The sequence below is a fragment of the Chamaea fasciata genome, unplaced genomic scaffold (genome assembly GCF_029207755.1).
Source record: "Chamaea fasciata isolate MVZ Bird 193981 ecotype frontalis unplaced genomic scaffold, bChaFas1.0.hap1 SCAF_11, whole genome shotgun sequence".
Lineage (NCBI taxonomy): Eukaryota > Metazoa > Chordata > Aves > Passeriformes > Sylviidae > Chamaea > Chamaea fasciata.
The window spans coordinates 20926797-20943788 of NW_027094096.1; the positions used below are offsets into that span (position 1 = coordinate 20926797).

Genomic DNA, 16992 nt, shown 5'->3' on the forward strand with positions numbered 1-16992 from the left:
GCTTTTTCTTGTGACCTTAATGCTGGTCTTTTGGCAGTTTGAGCCCCTCTGAGGTGTGGTCTGCACTTGTCCAGGCCAGACCAGCTGCAGATGCAGGACCCAGATAAAACAAACCCAGAGGCTGATTATTCTGAGAGACTGCTGCATTCTGAGTGTGTGAGAGTGAGTGAATGTGGTGTTGGAAGGGAGGAAGCCCTGAGGTACAGCCTTTGTGAGACAGGAAACCGTGTGGCTTCACATTTGTTATTTCCAGCCAAAAGCAAAATGACGTATTTGCTGGTCAGACCCTCCAGCTTCACTCGTCCCAGCTGCTGCCAGGGCCCTGTGTCCCCAGAACCCAGTGTGGGAATGGCCCTGGTGGTGCCCACTTGCCCAAAGTCTTCATCAGTGGGGAGCAGTCTTTGGGGTGTTCTGCATTGTCCTCAGAAATCTACAACATCTCTGCTTCTGGTGGCAGCCCACTAATCTCACCACAGCAGTGGTGATGTTGCTTTATTTGGGTGAGAGAAAAGCATTTCCCCTCCTCCCTCTGCTCTCCCTGCCCTAGTTGTGTGTGTATCAGCAGCCGTGTTCAGGACAGACCTGTGCTCTGTTTGTCTGAGGAGGGAAGCTGGGGCAGATGTGAAGCAGCAGCTTTCATGCTCCCGGGTCTGTAATTCCCAGTCACCCTGAGGGAATTGTTCACCTGCTGAGGGTGCAGTGCTTGGCCCTAGCCCTCATGATGGTCACTGCTCTGTGTAGCTTCCACTGATCTGGGGGAGGGAAGGGAAATCACACCTCTTTGATTTGCAGGCTGGTATTTTGAAGCCTTCAGAGATGGTGGCCAGCCTGGGAGGGACGAGTGAGATCAGCAGAGGCAGCTCAGGGGTGCACAAGGAAAAAGTGCTGGATATTACATCCCATTATTTCTGTGTGATAAGCACATTGCATCCCATTACTGCTCTGTAAATACAGGGTTCTAGAGACACATGGTGTCTCTTAAAAATGTCCAAAGTAAAATGGAGCTTTGGGGGAGTTTTTTGACCTTATCTGACTGATAATGCCTTTAGAGATTGGGGGGTGTTTTGTTTCTTTATTGTAATGTGTCAGAGTGATGCAAGTCACAGTCTGGAAACAGGAGGAGGAGGTCAGGAGGAATGAGTGTGGAAATCCCGTGTGCTGAGTGGGCTGGGGGGCTCTGTGGGTGCACTGCTCCTGCTCCCCCTGCTCACAGACCACATCACCCTTCGCTGCTTTTGTGAGGCAACTTTATCATAAAGTAAAATTTCGATTTGAGTATCAGCAAATCAGGATCTCAGTCACCGGTGAGAGGTCAGCCAAGAGGGACAGGCTGAGGGAACTGATTTTCCCAAACAATTCTGACCTCCTTTGGCACCTGCAGTATGCCACACTCTTCCCCATAGCCCTGGTGAGTGACCAGTGCCACACCTTTCCCTGGTCTGCGGGTGACCAGTGCCTTTCCCTGGTCTCTGGATACTTACACTTTTTATCTTCCTCTTACAATTAATTTGAATTTTCTGCAATGACATCCTTTTCTCATATTCATGGAGGCAGCAGCAGGGAGAGACAATGGAACTTGGCAAGAAGAAATTTATTTATGAAGCCTGCAGGTGTGGTGTAAGCAGATACAATAATTTTAAATCAGTCCAGTATAAAATTCCTTTTCTGGAGTAAATAATGCCCTCTAAAATGCTTTTTAATATCATCAAATCAGCTTTGCAGCTGAAGAACTGCTGTTTAATAATTTCTTCACTTGATAGCACCAGGTCATTTCATATAGTAAATGCACAATATCTAACTCAGTAAAGGTGGGTTCAGGTGTCTGCCATAAATAATTCTAAGGTGTGTTTGGGTCTGAACTTGAATTCTCATGTGTTGCTGTTGGCTGGTGGGTCACCACTGCCCTCTGAGCCGTTTGCGAAGGCATCCCTGGGGACTGTGTGTGCTCAGGTGTGCTGTGTGTGTCACACACGGACGGGTGTCCATCCCTGGGGGCTGTGTGTGCTCAGGCGTGCTGTGTGTGTCACACACGGACGGGTGTCCATCCCTGGGTGTTGTGTGAGCTCAGGTGCGCTGTGTGTGCTCAGGTGTGCTGTGTGTGCTCAGGTGTGCTGTGTGTGTCACACACGGACGGGTGTCCATCCCTGGGGGCTGTGTGTGCTCAGGTGTGCTGTGTGTGTCACACACGGACGGGTGTCCATCCCTGGGGGCTGTGTGAGCTCAGGTGTGCTGTGTGTGTCACACAGGGACAGGTGTCTGGCCCTGGGGGCTGTGTGAGCTCAGGTGTGCTGTATGAGCTCAGGTGTGCTGTGTGAGTGTGCCACACAGGTTCAGGTGTTTCTCGGTGGTGTTTTCCCCCTGCTCGGGCTGGCGGCCCGTCAGCTGTCGGCCCTCGCCAGGTGGGGGATGCCCGCGACCCTAATTCCGATTTTGGCTGGGTTGCACGTGGCTGATGAACGAGAAAGGCACGATGGAGAGCTTAGAGATCCGATTTTAATGCATCTGACCGCAGCCAGCACCTAGAGAGGAGGGGCGTGATTAGCCGGGCGTTTTATAGGGTTTTACCTGGGGGTAAGTGTCCAATCGTGGTTACAAGGCTGGGGTTTGACCTTACAAGTCCAAGGTCTTGAACCAACGGGGCTTACTCGATTAGCATCTTCCTCGTGTCCCACCTCCCATGGTCTCAGGTTTATTCCCTCTCTGTAGGGAACCTGGGCTAAGATAGGATCCGTCCCAGGTGGTTCCCAGGCTTGCACAGTCGGCGGCGCTGCCCAGTCGTGCGACTGCCGGTGCTGCTCTGCCCGCGTGTTTTACGGGCTGGGCTGCAGCTCTGCCGCCGCCTGCTGCTCCTTCGCCAGCGCCCTCGCCTCCTTGGGGGCCGCAAAGGTCTCGGCGAACTTGAGCCGGAAGGATCGGGAGAGGTGGTAGTAGAGAATGGGGTCGAGGCAGAGGTTGGAGACGGCGAGGAGCAGGGTGGCCTCCTTGGCTCTGAAGAGCGCTCTCCGCAGGGCGCAGCCGGCGCTGGCGCTGCCCTGGCTCAGCGTGTAGGGGATGCGCACGGCGTGGTAGGGCACGAAGCAGAGCAGGTAGGCGGCCGTGACCAGCAGGATGTGCCGCAGCGCCCGCCGCGCCCCGCCCGAGCGCTCCCCACCCCGCAGCCGCCGCAGCTGCCGCACCGCCAGCGCGTTGGACACCAGCATCACCGCCGAGAAGTTCAGGAAGATGGCTGTGCAGACAAAGCTGGTGAACACGTGCCAGTCCGTCCCCAGTTTCGTTTTGAAGTCGATGCACCCCACGTCAGGTCTTTCTTCGATGTGTTTTATGGGGATGGCCATGTTGGGGACGGTGATGAGGAGAAGCGTGACCCACACGACCGCAGACAACATCTTGGCAAACCCCGGCTCCTGGATCCGGTAGATCTTGGAGCTGTGCATCAGCTGCAGGCAGCGATCCATGCTCACAAAGCCCAGGAAGGTGATTGATAAATACATGTTCAGGTAGATGAAGCAGGCCGTGACCTGGCAGTGGAATATCCTCAGATTCCAGGGCGCAATTCCGAGGTCAACAATAATCTTCACTGGCAATGTCAAAGTCAGCAAGAAATCTGCAGTCAGGAGGTTGATTAAGTAGATGCTCAAGCACTTCTGGCTTTGGTCCTTCTGTGTGAATGCCCACAGTGCAAAACAGCTTCCAATAATTCCCATAAGAAAAATCAAGTAGTAAAAATAGGTGAAAGGTTCCATTTCCTCATAGAGATGGCATTCAGAAATGTTGCTTGACATTGTAAACTCCTTGCGTGAGTTGGCTTTGCTGACGGAAGGTGTCAAGGACCTACAAAAAGAACCAAGAGGACATCAATGATATCAGCCTGTCCTGGGCAACAGTAGTCATCCTCTTAGAATTTTGTTCGATTAATTCTAAAAAAAAAAAAAAAAAAAATACAATTAGGAAGGAATATTTTTCTCTCTCTTCATGCTGCTTCCCAAATATTGAGGAAGGCTTTGTTCTCATGCTGGAAGAATTAGGAATGAATTAGGATTTGTTTCTGAAAGCATAGAGCCTTCTGAGCATCATTTCCACTACGGGAGCTATTCTGACAGTGTTTGGTTCAACACCTTCTTCCAGCTAAAATGCTGCAAAAAAAAGTTTGAATCTATTCAAGCATCTGGTTAATAACCACCATACTAAAACATCATAACCTTCGAAGGATTGAAGCTATGCCTGAAAAAAAGTAGTATTTGTAGCATCCCCGTTCTGTAAAAATGTGTTAGGAGTTCTGAGGGATTGCACTGTCCAAGCAATATACAGAAATGTCAGACGGGTGAGCACATGGTCCTCACCAGTCCTATGGTTTGCAAACTGGACAACATTCTATCACATTCTTACTTGAACAGAGAGTGGATTCACTGTATTTTTATTAAGCCTTTAGGAAAAGCACGTTTTGAAACAAGCAGATAATAACTAGTTTTGCTCACTTGCTTTGTAGGCTTCAGTAGGAAAGGAAAGTAGAAAATTTTGGTCCTAATTTAACTAAACACCCATCAAAGACTGAGGGGGTTTTGTTTGTTTGCTGCACTGTCAGTCTGCTACAGAGAACGGCTGTGGGAGACGCTGCTCCTCTGAATTTCTTGGAAACAACACATTTGTCTTGAGTAGCATCAGACTGCAGCATTTCTATCTTTTCCATATTGTACAGAATATTTTATACAAGAGAAGTACTGCACCTATAATTTAATCTGTTAAGTGGTACCCAGATTTGCACAGTTTGCAGAGCTAAACGATTGCAGATGTTCCAGTGGTTTAAAACGCTGGAGAGGGCAGTTTGTCCCCTGCAGTTGGCTCTGTGCAGGTGCCTCCTGCCCCGAGCGCAGGAGCCGGGTTGCAGCAGGTCTGGCAGGGCAGGCAGTGCTGCTGCTGCTGCTGGGCTCCCTGGGCTGAGGCATCTCCTGCTCCTGGCAGGGGCAGCCCAGCTTTCCCCATCCCTGGTGGGCAGGGGGACCCGGCAGAGCCAGCCCGGAGGGGCTGTGACAGTGACACTGGCTGCTGCCACACCCAGGGTGGCTTGCCAAAGGCTGACCCCGACCTCCGGAGGGTTTGGCAGCTAGATTTTGGGCTGTACATTGGTGGAGATCTAAACAGGCAGTGACAGAGACTGGAACCACCTACCTGTGCTGGTGTCCTGGGGTTCTCCGAGCATCGTCTGCCACGGGCTGATGTCCCTTAGGCACTGCTGTCCCACCCTGCCGTGTGTGACCTCCTGCCCAGGCTGCCTCCGCTGGCTCCGACAACGCGGCTGTGGTTTCCAAACGTACTGATTGACGCAGTTAAACTCTGCGCTCAAGTGGCTGAATCACGTGGAATTACCCCAAAGAGCAGTGACAGAAAGAAGTGCTCACGGAACAGCCCAGAGCCCTCTCTTTCCTGTTCCTGGGGGAGAGGCGTGTGGGGGCTGTAACTGTGTGACACCGGTGGCTGTTCTTTATTTTAGTTTTCCGAAGTCTGAAACTCTCTTTCCCCACTTCCCTGCATATATCTCACATTTAAAATCCGTCTGAAATCAGGGTTTTGCAATGCAGTTGGTCCTCATTCATTTTAATACTCGTGCATGAAATTCTAGGTTCTGGGAATCTCGTGGTGTTTGTTTTAGGGTTACATCTTAGTTGGCAGATTGGAAGACTAATAGGGATTCTTCTGATTGCAATGAACGGTCTAAATATTTGGATATTTTCCAAGCACTATTAAAAATAAAAGTGACACATTGGGGAAGTCAGGGAAATCTTTCTTTGTTGTCTGGTTAGTTTGGGAAATCATGAGAAAAGATCTGACACCATGCTGGGGGTGAGGCACTAACAGCAATACTGAAATACCAACCGGTGACCCTTGGTTGTGGTTGAGAATCCACAGGAATTTACAAACCCTACGCCAGAGCTTTGAGGAGGAACAGATGAAGCATGTCTGCTTTTAGGTTTAGCCAGAAACTGGAAGTTCAGACCATATTTGTCAAAATGTTTGCAAAGCTTCATAATCTGGGATGCTCCTGTGTTGTGAGCAAACATCGACTCATTTTAGAGTGTTCTGCTCATGCAAAGCCGATCTTCCTGTACTTGTAGGGGGTTTTAAAACCCAAACTGCAGCAGTGGCAGTTGTTTCTGTCTGTCTGTGTGTCTGTCAGTCAGTTTCCCCTTTGCTGCAGAGTCACTTTACAGCTCAGGGAATTTTTCCAGGTCTAAAAAGACAAAGTGCTGGTTTGGTAAACCTTTGCTGCAGAATGGTCTGCCCTTCCTGCAGAAGTGTAACGGGAGGAGAGCAGATATTGGAATGTGGGTTCCTTGAGTGTGTGAGGAGCTGGCTTGGAGTATCTGATGTGCTGGGAAAGATGTGAAAGGATTAATTTACCCAGGGCTGAAAAAAAATTCCCTCAGTTCATCTAGCAAAGTGAGGAGCAAGGCTGAGGAGATGGGTCAGACACTGATGTTACTTGGAACTTGTCACTCACAGGGTGAGTGCAGCAGGATCAGGGGCGTGGAACCATTTCCTGGCTTGGGAACCTCTTGGAGGGGGATTTTTTCAACATAAACGGAAAGCTGGAAATGTAGCATCCCTTTTGAACACAGGTTTTGATCACCCTCCCTTCCCCTGTGCCTGCGTGTGGACTCGTGTCATTCTAACATCAGTAATCTGGTGAGGCGTGAAACAATTGCACAATGTAAATAGTTTTTTCAAAGCTTGCAAAGCAATTAGAAAGTTATTCAAATTTACATTGTGGGAGTGTTTTCATCTGTCTATGCCAGTGATCTTTCACAGCTGCAATTATGTAAATTTACGCAGACAAATACCAAGCCCTGCCATGTAGGGAACCGAATATTTTTGCCATAAATGACAAAAGGTCTCCCACAAAGCACCAGATTCCCTTCCGCAGCAGACTGGTTCCCTTGCTTTCAGGGCAGAGCCTGCAGAGTCAGGGAGCTCTGAAAGGACCATATAAATATCTTTTATGTGTTTTCTTTAACAAACACAACCAGTACACAGCCTTTTCCTGCAGCCCCAGTGGGCAGGCTGGTGACCCCCAGCTCCCACACCCAGGCTGCCCCAGGCTGGGGGGTACTGGTGCCCACTGGGATCAGGCTGGAACCTCTCTGCTGGTGGGTGGGAAATGCATGGAGCTGAATTTGCTCCAAAGGCTGTGTGTGAACCCAGTGGAGGTGTCCAGACCTTCAGCTGGAGTACAATCCTGTGGAGTGGGAGAATCCTACTACTGCTGACCAGTGGTCTCGGATCAAGACAAGTTACCCACAGCCTTAGAGAAGGTTCAAGGACCAAATGTTTAAAAATTTTTCACCCTTAGATCTGTTTGGACTAAGACGAAATGCAGTGGCAGAAAGGTGAAGGACTTGTTATTTCTATTCCTATAGCTTCTTTGTTAAGTAAAATGAAGACATTCAGCTCCAGAGCCATTGTCTGAAAGCTTTACCAGATACTTTAGGTCTTGGTATGTTTTCCTTTTACAATAATAAAATCAATAAAAAACCAAAAAGTTGCTATGAAAAATAAAATTACAAAACAGATTATATTTGTATAGAGCAGGTTGGTGGCTTTCAGCTGTTACCTTGGTACAGACAGAAATGCTTTACTGCTGCGTAAAAATGACAGGGAAACCAGCAGATCATTTTTTCTGGATTTACATGTACCAGAGTTTTTAGCCAGCTGTACTTGTGTGTTCCCAGCTGGCTCTGTGATGTTCTTGCCTCCTTCTGCAGCAGCACGAGGGAGTTGCTAGAGTTTGGTGTGGATGTGTTTCTGTTCTTGTAAGTCCAGAGAGGCAGATTGGGGTGGTTTGGGGTCTGAGGATGGTCCTTTCAGAGCCCCACGGCCTGGAGCTCCAAAACGTGCTGTTCCAGGCACTCCTCTCTCTGGTTTTGGGATCCAGATGGATCGTGACACACCCTGATGCAATCTGCTGAACCAGCAGACAGTGAATATATTGGCACATGCAATACTGGGTTTGGACAGAGGAGCAGCACCTGGTGCTGTGCTGAACCCCTCTCCTGTTTGTTGCTGGCTGCCGTGTGCTCTGTTTCTTTGGCACGTTTGCATTCCTGAATAACTTCCTGAAATGTGCATTACTGTGGAGACACAAGCCTACACTATGTTTATACTTTCCCGAAGCGTGTTTGATCCTCTGCATTTAGAAATTTCAACCTCACTTGGAGCTTTCAGCCGAGATGCAGTTTTTGATACAGCTTTTCTTTAAAGGGGAGGCAGAGGGAAAAATAAATGATGGGGTCGAGACAGATGTTTGCAGCAGAAAGCATCAGGGTGAACTCCTTGGCGTAGAACAGCGATTTTTGGGACTGGCAGGTGAAGTAGGAGCTGGTCTGGCTCAGGGTGTACGGGGTCCTGCAGAGGTGGTAGGGCACAAAACAAATGACAAACACCAACATGATGGTGAATATGTGCCGGCTGGTTTTTCTCTTGGCCGTGTCTGAGTTCCTCCGGAATTTTTTGTAAGAGCTGTATATTTTTTTGGATATAGAAGTGTAAAATACGATTAGCAGGAAAAAAACAATCCAAAAAATCCCTGTGCAAATATAAGTAGTTGCTTTGTGCCACTGCTTGCCTGGCTCACTTTTAAGATCTATACATGTTGCAGTGTAGTTTTCTCTAGCGTCTTCATTAGTTAAAATCATGTTTGGGAATGACAGAATCATCAATAACAGCCATATGATTACAGAGACCACCTTGCTGTAGTTAACTGTGTGAACAAAGGAGGTGAACAGAGGCTTTACAATCTTGTAGTACCTGTCAAACCCTATGAGGCCGAAGAAGGTGATCCCGATGTACATGTTCATGTAGAACACCACCGCAGAGTACTTGCACACAATATCGTTGAGCTTTGGAGGCGCAATTTCTGAGTCAGCAAGGATTTTGAAAGGAAAGGTCAGGCTCATGAGGAGATCGGCCACGGCAATGTTCTTGAGATAGACAATGAAACTCTTAGTGCTGGGGATGTAGAGGAAGACCCAGGCTGCCAAGGCGTTGAGGGAGAGCCCCACGAGGAAGATGAAGCAGTAGAGCAGGGGGATGACTGTGGTGGTGATCACCGTGCTGTGGCTGCAGTTGTTCCCCAAGGACTTGGTGCTGGAGTTGAACATCTTGCAGTATCTTCATTCCTGGAAGGAGAGAGTATCTCAGTAGGAGCGGGTGGTGCTGGGCTTTCTGCTAATTACTCTGGGTTTTCTGCCCTCACTGCCAGACCAACTCGGTGTGCCTCTCAGAAATGGCCATGTTCCCACACATCAGCATTCCCAGCAGGGAATGCAGAGAATTTTCCGAGTGATGCCATCTCACATTCTGGTGATACTCCAGGGCATGTTGTGGCTTTGAACAGAAGATCCATTTGCTTCCCTGTTTGACTTTAACCCATTTCCCAGGGCTGCCCCTTTCCTGCAGGCACAAGCCCATGTGCTGTGAGTTGGGACTGACCCACAGCTCTCTGGTGACTCCGGGTTAATGAGATGTGTTTAAGGACTGGTATTTTTAACATCGATTCACCATGAAACATGAGGGATAGGAATGTGCCTGGCCAAAATGTTCTGTAAAAACTCCTCTGCTGTGAGTGAAGTGTGGAGATTCCCAGCATATGGCAATAATCCCCAGTGTTCCCTTGCGAGAACCTCACATGTGCAGCCGGCAGAGTTTGCTTTAAACTTCCAGCAGCCCAGCACACAGGAATGTGTCTGTGTGTTAGTTTGTAAGGGAGAGCTTGAGCTGGCTTCTTATGTCAGTCAGATTTACATTTTAAAGTATTTCCAAGAAGAAATCACATCTGCTCTCTGCTTTTCTTTGCCAGCATGTTTGTGGGAGTGGATTATCCTCTGTGGGGAGGGCAGAACAAATATAGATACAAATATAATGCTGCTGTATTTGCCAAGTGAAACTCTGGGCAACTGGAAAATACGTGCTTTGGAGGTGGGAAAAACCCCACATTGTCTTTTAGAAAATGAAGAATTTCCCTTTAGCCCCATTCTGAGTCGGTAGCTGATGTCTCTGTGGAGCAGGGTGGAGCCTGAATGCAACCATGCAATAGCTAGAAATGGTCATTTTTTTCCTCAAACAGGTAAAACGGTCTCCTTTGGTGTATTGTTTTCCGTACCTCTTGCAGATGGTGCAAAGGCTGATCAGCTTAGGTGTGTTCTGGAACCTGCATGGGTGGGCATGGAGTGGGTGTGTCACCTGTGCACACCCAGAGCCTGCACTTAACCTCTTCCTGATCGTTATCCTGCCATCCTGTCTTTGTGTTTCACCACTACTCATCAAGACATTTGTTTCTGTTTGGCTGGGGTTTTAAAAGTAAAGGTGGTTTGGAGAGTAGGTATTAAACTACCACATGAGCAGGTGTGTTCGAGCTGGGAGGTTCTGTGGGTAGAGCTTGGGGTGATAATGCTGAAATTAGAAGCATCTTCTGGAAAGGCACTAATAGCAAATGGCAATTTTATTTAAATAGTAGCATACTCTATTTAAAAACTGTTCTCTTCTGCTGTGTCCCTGCACTTTCTCCCTCCTGTCTCAGCAGGACCCTCTCTCCACACAAGGTGTGTTAAGAACTTGTTCCTTCTCTGTAGGGTTTTCTGCAGCCAAGAACCCACGTGGGTCTTTCTTGGACTTTGGGGCAGGTATTAAACTGTTTAGACGTCCATGAAGTGTGTTTTGTGCTGAGGCATCATACAACAAAGGATTATTTCAGGGCTGTGTGACTAGAGATGTGGACATCAAATCTTGGTAAGGTCCAGCACGGAGGACACCCTAGACCAATCTTACATTTGATACCAGCAGATTCATCAACTGCCTGTCAGCGAGAGGGAGCCAGAGGGCAGGCCAGGCTCTGTACACCTTTCCATGTCATGGCATGTCCTTACCTTCCCCCAGCTGCCTGCTGTGGCTCTTTGCTGAGGGTCCAGAGCACTGTACATCCCCCGGCACAGGGCTCTGCTCCTGCTGGGACACCTGTGGAGAGACAAGACACATCCTGTACCTTGGCAGCGTGCACTGAGGGGCTCCCACAGCCCAGCACAGCACTGCTCAGTGCTCACACACGGCTTCAGATCTCTCAGGAGAACTCCAGGAACGGTTTGGGACAGGGAGCTAAACCCTGTCCCTGCACGGGGAAGGCGAGAGGCTCCTGTGCCCTGCTGAGCCTGGCAGCTCTGTGAGCAGGGTCAGTTTTATCTCTTCTTTGTGTCTCCTTGTCACACCAGGCTCCTCTTGGAGGGTCTTGTCCTGCTGCTGCAAATAGTCCAGCACTGCCAGGAGACACCTGGCCTGTCCCCTGTGTCCCTCGGGGCCCAGGGGGGCTCCTGCAGGGCTGCTGGCAGAGGGGACGTGTCAGTGCAGCACTTGGCAGGGGTGGCACACAGCCTCTCCTACTCCAGCAGATGTTCTTCTTTGGGTGCTTGGGCCAGCATAAATTACACTGATTCTGTGTGAATAATGCCAGCTAGTTGTGCAAAACCAGCAAACTTGATCCACCAGATGACCAAGATGGATTGGGTAAAATATAAAAAAGTTCTGCACGTTCTCAGCAGGCAAATCATGTTGTCTTGGCACAACACACAAAAGGGAAGCTGCACAAACCATTAGAAATTCCCAGTCCCTTCTGAGGTCAGACCCTTGTTCTGTCCCCTGTGACTCTTCCACAGCATTATTAAGGCAATTCTTGACTTCTGTGACATGGCTGTCAAGTTTCAAAGTTGACCTTGCTTTACTGAACATAAGAATAATATTTATAAGTTTTTTTTTTTATTTATTTACTTGGCCTGAATTGACCAGAGGTTGTGTAGTTCCAAGTACACATTTTAGCTATTTATGGAAACTAATGCAGCTGTTTAATAAATATGTAATACAGTTACTGGGTCAGGAACTGGTGACAGTGGTCACTACCTCCAGAAATCTTCTTTGAACTGCAAAACGGAGTTTATCAGGGTGACCATGCTGGATGGTATCTCTGATGTTAGGAGGAAGCTGCAGAAGGAGGAAGCACCACAGATACCACAGCCACTGCAAGCTCTGCTGAGTGTGCTAAAAGCAGAATCTTATTTTAAGATTTTCCCTCTAACGTGGTAGGAATGTTGGTGCTGGTGGAACTCACAGCGCTGCCCGTGCTGGGGTGATCCAGTGGGAAAGCTGCTGTGAGTGTCCCTGTGGGGCACGAGGGTGGTGAGGATCACGAGGTGGGGCTGGGAGCTGTGCTGGGCACTGTGGGGAGGGGTCCAGCCCCCTCCTCCCGCAGAAACTGGGGCATTTCTTGTCCTGAGAGTGGTCAGGGCTGCTCTGACCCTTCCCCGTGTCCCCAGAGAGGAGCCCAGCCTGGAGCCTGTGGGGTGCATGCCAGGGGAGACACTCCTGGCTGGAATTGCCGGTCTCCTCTGCAAGGCACTGCTTGCACATTGGAGAAATGTTGGTGCATTTGGCTTGTTGCAAGTTTGCCAAGAGACTAAAATTTTGTTATTTACTGTTCTTATTGTGACATTTTTCATCGGGCAATGTCTGGGTTTTAATACTTAAGAGAATAAAAGTATGAAAAATATACTAACGGGCTATTTTAGCCTCTGGAAGTGGCGTGTTGGGTGGTGGTTGTTCTTGTTTGTCATAGAATGTAGTGCAGGAAAATGGGCTGAATGCTGGAATCAGGATGACAGAAGAAATAGGACACATTCCTGTTGCAGTAAGGGGGGATCTGCCATGGTGGAAATGGGATGAGTTGGGATGGGTTAGGATGAATAGGACACGTTCCCATTGCAGAAGGGAGGATCTGCCATGGTGGAAATGCAATGAATTGGGATGAATAGGTCACATTCCCATTGCAGAAGGGAGGATCTGCTGTGATGGAAATGGGAGGAATTAGGATGACAGAAGGAAGAAGTCACATTCCCGTTGCAGAAGGGAGGATCTGCCGAGGCATGGGATGGAGGTGCCCCGTGCCCCCTGCGGGGCAGGGCTCCAGTAAGGGGTCAGTCAGTGCAGCAGTGACCACTGGAGTGTCTCACCCTTCCCTTCCAGCTCTCTAGACCCCTCAGGTGTGGTGTGCAAGGACAGAGTACACGGGAAGCCGTGTCTCTGCTCAGCTGCTCCTTCCCTGGGTTTCCTGTGACAACGGACGTGTGTCCTGTGGCTGTCACTGTGGCTCTGTGAGCAGCAGTGGCCCCGGGAGCCTGGTGACACTGCGGGGGTGTTCTGCCTGCAGCTGCAGTCAGGGAGAGGAAGGACGGGTGGGTGACTGACAGTCCACAGGAACAGGACATCCCACTTCTGATCCCAAAAGGCCAAACCCAGGATGTTGTGGTGAGGGGGTAGCAGTGGGTGACCGCAGATGTCACACCAGAGATCATCCCTGGTGTTCTCCTGGCACCTGCAGTGAGCCCCTGCTGCTCTGAAGGGCACGGGGAGCAGAGCCAGCAGGTACACACAGCAGAGCAGATAAGGTTGTGTATTTATTTCCCAGCAAAGCCAGGGGCTCCTTGGTGCGTTGCCTTGCACCACAAGGGCAGAATTGTATTTCTGTCCTGCAAAAACCACCAGTTTGGTTTCTTCTTCCTGTCCAGCAGTCTCTGTGCTCTTTTGAATCTGAAATTCAACAGCTTTGTCTTCCTGATAAGCTAAGTTTTCCACTCTCTTTTTATTTCTGATTTTTAGAGAAGAGTATGCATTATTGTGAGCACGCTTTTAGTTTTAAAAGATTGTAGTCTGTGAAGTATCTGTGCAAACCCTGATATTCAGATGGAAACTTGGGCAATGCTTTGAGCTCTTTGCACGTAGAATATTTTTCAGATCTAACTCAAAATACTCGGTTTTTAAAAATTAAGATTCAAAATTCCTTCACTGAGATCCTTCCTATCTCACATCAGTTATCATATTGGATATCACATATATATGATATCACATATCACATCATTAGGGAGTGGTGGATGTGAGAGGAAATGTTAAGTCAGGTAAGAGCACTTTAGGAAGTGAATAATAATAATAGTAATAGTAATAGTAATAGTAATAATAATAATAATAATAATAATAATAATAATAATAATAATAATAATAATAAATTCCAACGAAGGAAAATAACAAGGAGAAAGAAAAACCCCAGGAAAAACAAGTGGTTCAGCTTTCCCAGTTACTGGGAGAAAATTAACTCTATCCCAGCTAAACCCAGAGCCCTGGGTCAATAAAACATTTTAATGATTATCAGTTTCCTTGTCCTAAAACAGGGTTTTTAAAAGTAGCAAAATGTGACTCAAGGAAGTTTTCCGCTCTAATATTATATTTTAATAGTAGTATTTGTCATTCAAATATTTTATTTTAAATTCTATTTTCTGATGTTTTAAACTACGAGTTTCGTATAGTTACATTTTCTCAGTCCTAAATTAAAACAGAAGTGGTTACTTAAGAAAAAAATATCTTTTTTAAGGCAGACGAGAAAAATAATTGCCTGTGGATCCTCCGTCTGCTGGTACAGCTGGAATCTGCTCCACGGCCGAAACAGTTTATGTAGTGCTTTCTGTAGTTAGTCAGTTAAAACTGCTCGTTTGTGCTATTAGTTGTTAGTGGTTTGCACAACGCCTGGATGCTCACCTAATTTGCCAGTTTAGAAACTAAAATTGGGGTGGCAGTTACCTAAAAATACCCGCGGATGGTGGAGAGCGTTTGCAGGGGGCAGGAGCGGGTGATGGGAGGCGGCGACTCACCTGGACACAGCGAGGGGTGGATGTGTGGGGTGGCTGCGCCGTCCCTCCTCTGCCTCTCCGCACACAGAGACCCCCGGGTCCTCGGCGGGGAACCGATCCCGGGGATGAACCGATCCCGGGGCTGGTCCTGCTCCTGGAGAGCCGATTCTGGGGATGGTCCTGCCCCTGGAGAGCCGATTCTGGGAATGGTCCTGCCCCTGGAGAGCCGATTCTGGGAATGGTCCTGCCCCTGGAGAGCCGATTCTGGGAATGGTCCTGCTCCTGGAGAGCCGATTCTGGGAATGGTCCTAGCCCTGGAGAGCCGATCCTGGGGATGGAACCGATCCCGGGGATGGTCCTGCCCCTGGAGAGCCGGTTCTGGGAATGGTCCTGGCCCGGGAGAGCCGATCCTGGGGATGGAATCGATCCCGGGGATGGTCCTGCCCCTGGAGAGCCGGTTCTGGGAATGGTCCTGGCCCGGGAGAGCCGATCCCAGGGATGGTTCTGGCCCTGGAGAACCGATCCCGGAGCCGCTCCCGGTCCCGTCCGCCGTGCCCGAGCCCCGCCGCTGCTCCCGGCGCAGCCCTGCGGGGGTTCGGAGCAGAAAGTGAAACGGGGAAGGGCTGGGCAGCCGGGCCTCCCCCTCGGCCGGCTGTGGCCGGGCTCTCAGCCTGCGGCTGGCCCGGCGATTCCTTGGAGAGCAGCGCCGAGCGGCTTTCGGGAGAGAACAAGTGTAGCCGGCACGGCAGCGAGCGGTCTGAGGCGCTGGGCTGGAGTTGGCTTTTCCTAAACTGTTCCCAGGGCTGGCTGCGACCTTTGCGGTGACGCGTGCTGCCCTGGGAGCCGCGGCTCTGCGCAGGGGAGGGTTTGAACCGGAGCCACCGTCTGGCGTGCCCTTGCTCCCTGCTCAGCCTGGGACATGGATCCTGGGGATAGGTGATGGGTCTTTGGTGTTTGGCTGTTTCCTTTCCTTTCTTTTTTGTCCTGTTCTTTTCTTTTAACCTTGAACACCTGCTTGGCTTCCTCCCTTCCTGTTCTTCCCAAAAGTTTTCTGAGAGGCGCTGAAATCAAGCACAGCAATAGTGGAAATGTGTGGTAATAGAAGAGCTAATATCTTCTTGGTGGATGTAGGAAAGGAGTATATTCCGAGAGAGCTGAGGTTTGGGGAGATAAATCGAGGCTTAAATGTTTATTTAAAAATCATTAAACATGTACATTGTGTACTTTAGGACAAGTAAACATTTAGTGCAGGACTTGAACTCTGCTTGGGAGTGTGTCTCCTAAACCCTACAGAAAATACACAATTCCTCATGGACTTTGCTTCTGTGAGGGTTTATCTGTGTAGAAGAAGGGTCCAAAGGCAGGGGAAACACTTGTACCTTCGCCTTGTTGTTGTGGTGCTGCCATGTCCACATCCTTTACTTGGGGCCATTGTGAGTTACCCTGAACCTCCTTCCCCCAAATTTCATTGAACATCTCTCAGGGCAGTAAGGGGGTATCTTGAAGGCAGAATTGTCTGGACATTCTTGCCGGTACTCTCGCCCCTCTCTCAATCCTGAACTCTCAGCTCAAAGCTGTAGTGGTCAGTCCATGGCTTTGGGGTGATTGATGGCTTTGGGTGTTGGTTTCATTGACAATTTTGTACTTCCCCTGTGGATCAGGCAGAACCAACAGCTCATGAGGCTTCTCAGGTGCTCCCCAGGAGACACCACTCAGCCAAGCTTTTCCTCTCTTTCCGTGCACCCTGTGGTCATTGTCTGAGGCAGGGATGAGAGGAGTGAGTCAGATAAGGCTTTGGTTTAAAAGCCGTGGGCTCTCTAAGATAGACAGGAGCATGGGAAGCCCCAAAGAAGAGGCAGTGCAGTGTTGGCCAGTGGAAGATGCCAGTCCGTGATGGATTAAATGTTGCAGCACAGATAATTCTTTGCAGTGAGAAGTAAGCAGATGTCCAGGGCAGAGGATTAAAGGGCTTAAAGGGTGGGTGGGGTGCCTGAGCTCTGTGTACAGCTTCACCCCATTGGAATGACTTTGGCCAGCAGGGCAAACCGAGGGTTGCTCTGTTATACAAACACGGGTGTTTTTCCAAAATGCCAGCCAAACCCAATGTTTGAGGATCTCAAGATACGGCTGATGTTTCTAAAGGGTTTGAAAGTAGGCAGTGAGCGTGGTCACCAGAAGGCCCTGCACTTCACCATGCACTTTAGGTGGCTTAAGAACAAACTGATAATGTATTTTACCTTTAGCTGTACAAGTCTCCTTCTTCCGTCAAAAGCCAAAATTC

General features: G+C 49.2%; 2 protein-coding genes across 3 annotated transcripts; both read right to left on the reverse strand.

Moving 5' to 3' along the window:
- Positions 1-1585: 1585 nt before the first annotated feature.
- On the reverse strand, positions 1586-5234 carry GPR171 (G protein-coupled receptor 171). Of its 2 annotated transcripts, none has more exons than XM_066193610.1 (2): positions 5167-5234; positions 1586-3831 (listed from the first exon to the last, which is right to left on the reverse strand). In XM_066193610.1, exon 2 carries the CDS (start codon positions 3780-3782, stop codon positions 2811-2813), a length of 972 nt encoding a protein of 323 aa, XP_066049707.1. In that variant the 5' UTR covers positions 3783-3831; positions 5167-5234; the 3' UTR covers positions 1586-2810. The 2 variants fall into 2 exon arrangements, with proteins under 2 accessions (XP_066049707.1, XP_066049706.1); XM_066193609.1 differs by having other exon boundaries at positions 1586-3917; positions 5167-5233.
- Positions 5235-8140: 2906 nt separating this feature from the next.
- On the reverse strand, positions 8141-15118 carry P2RY14 (purinergic receptor P2Y14). The gene is made up of 3 exons (XM_066193890.1): positions 14733-15118; positions 10917-11004; positions 8141-9170 (listed from the first exon to the last, which is right to left on the reverse strand). The coding sequence occupies exon 3, from the start codon at positions 9150-9152 to the stop codon at positions 8214-8216; it is 939 nt and encodes a 312-aa protein (XP_066049987.1). The 5' UTR covers positions 9153-9170; positions 10917-11004; positions 14733-15118; the 3' UTR covers positions 8141-8213.
- Positions 15119-16992: the final 1874 nt, after the last annotated feature.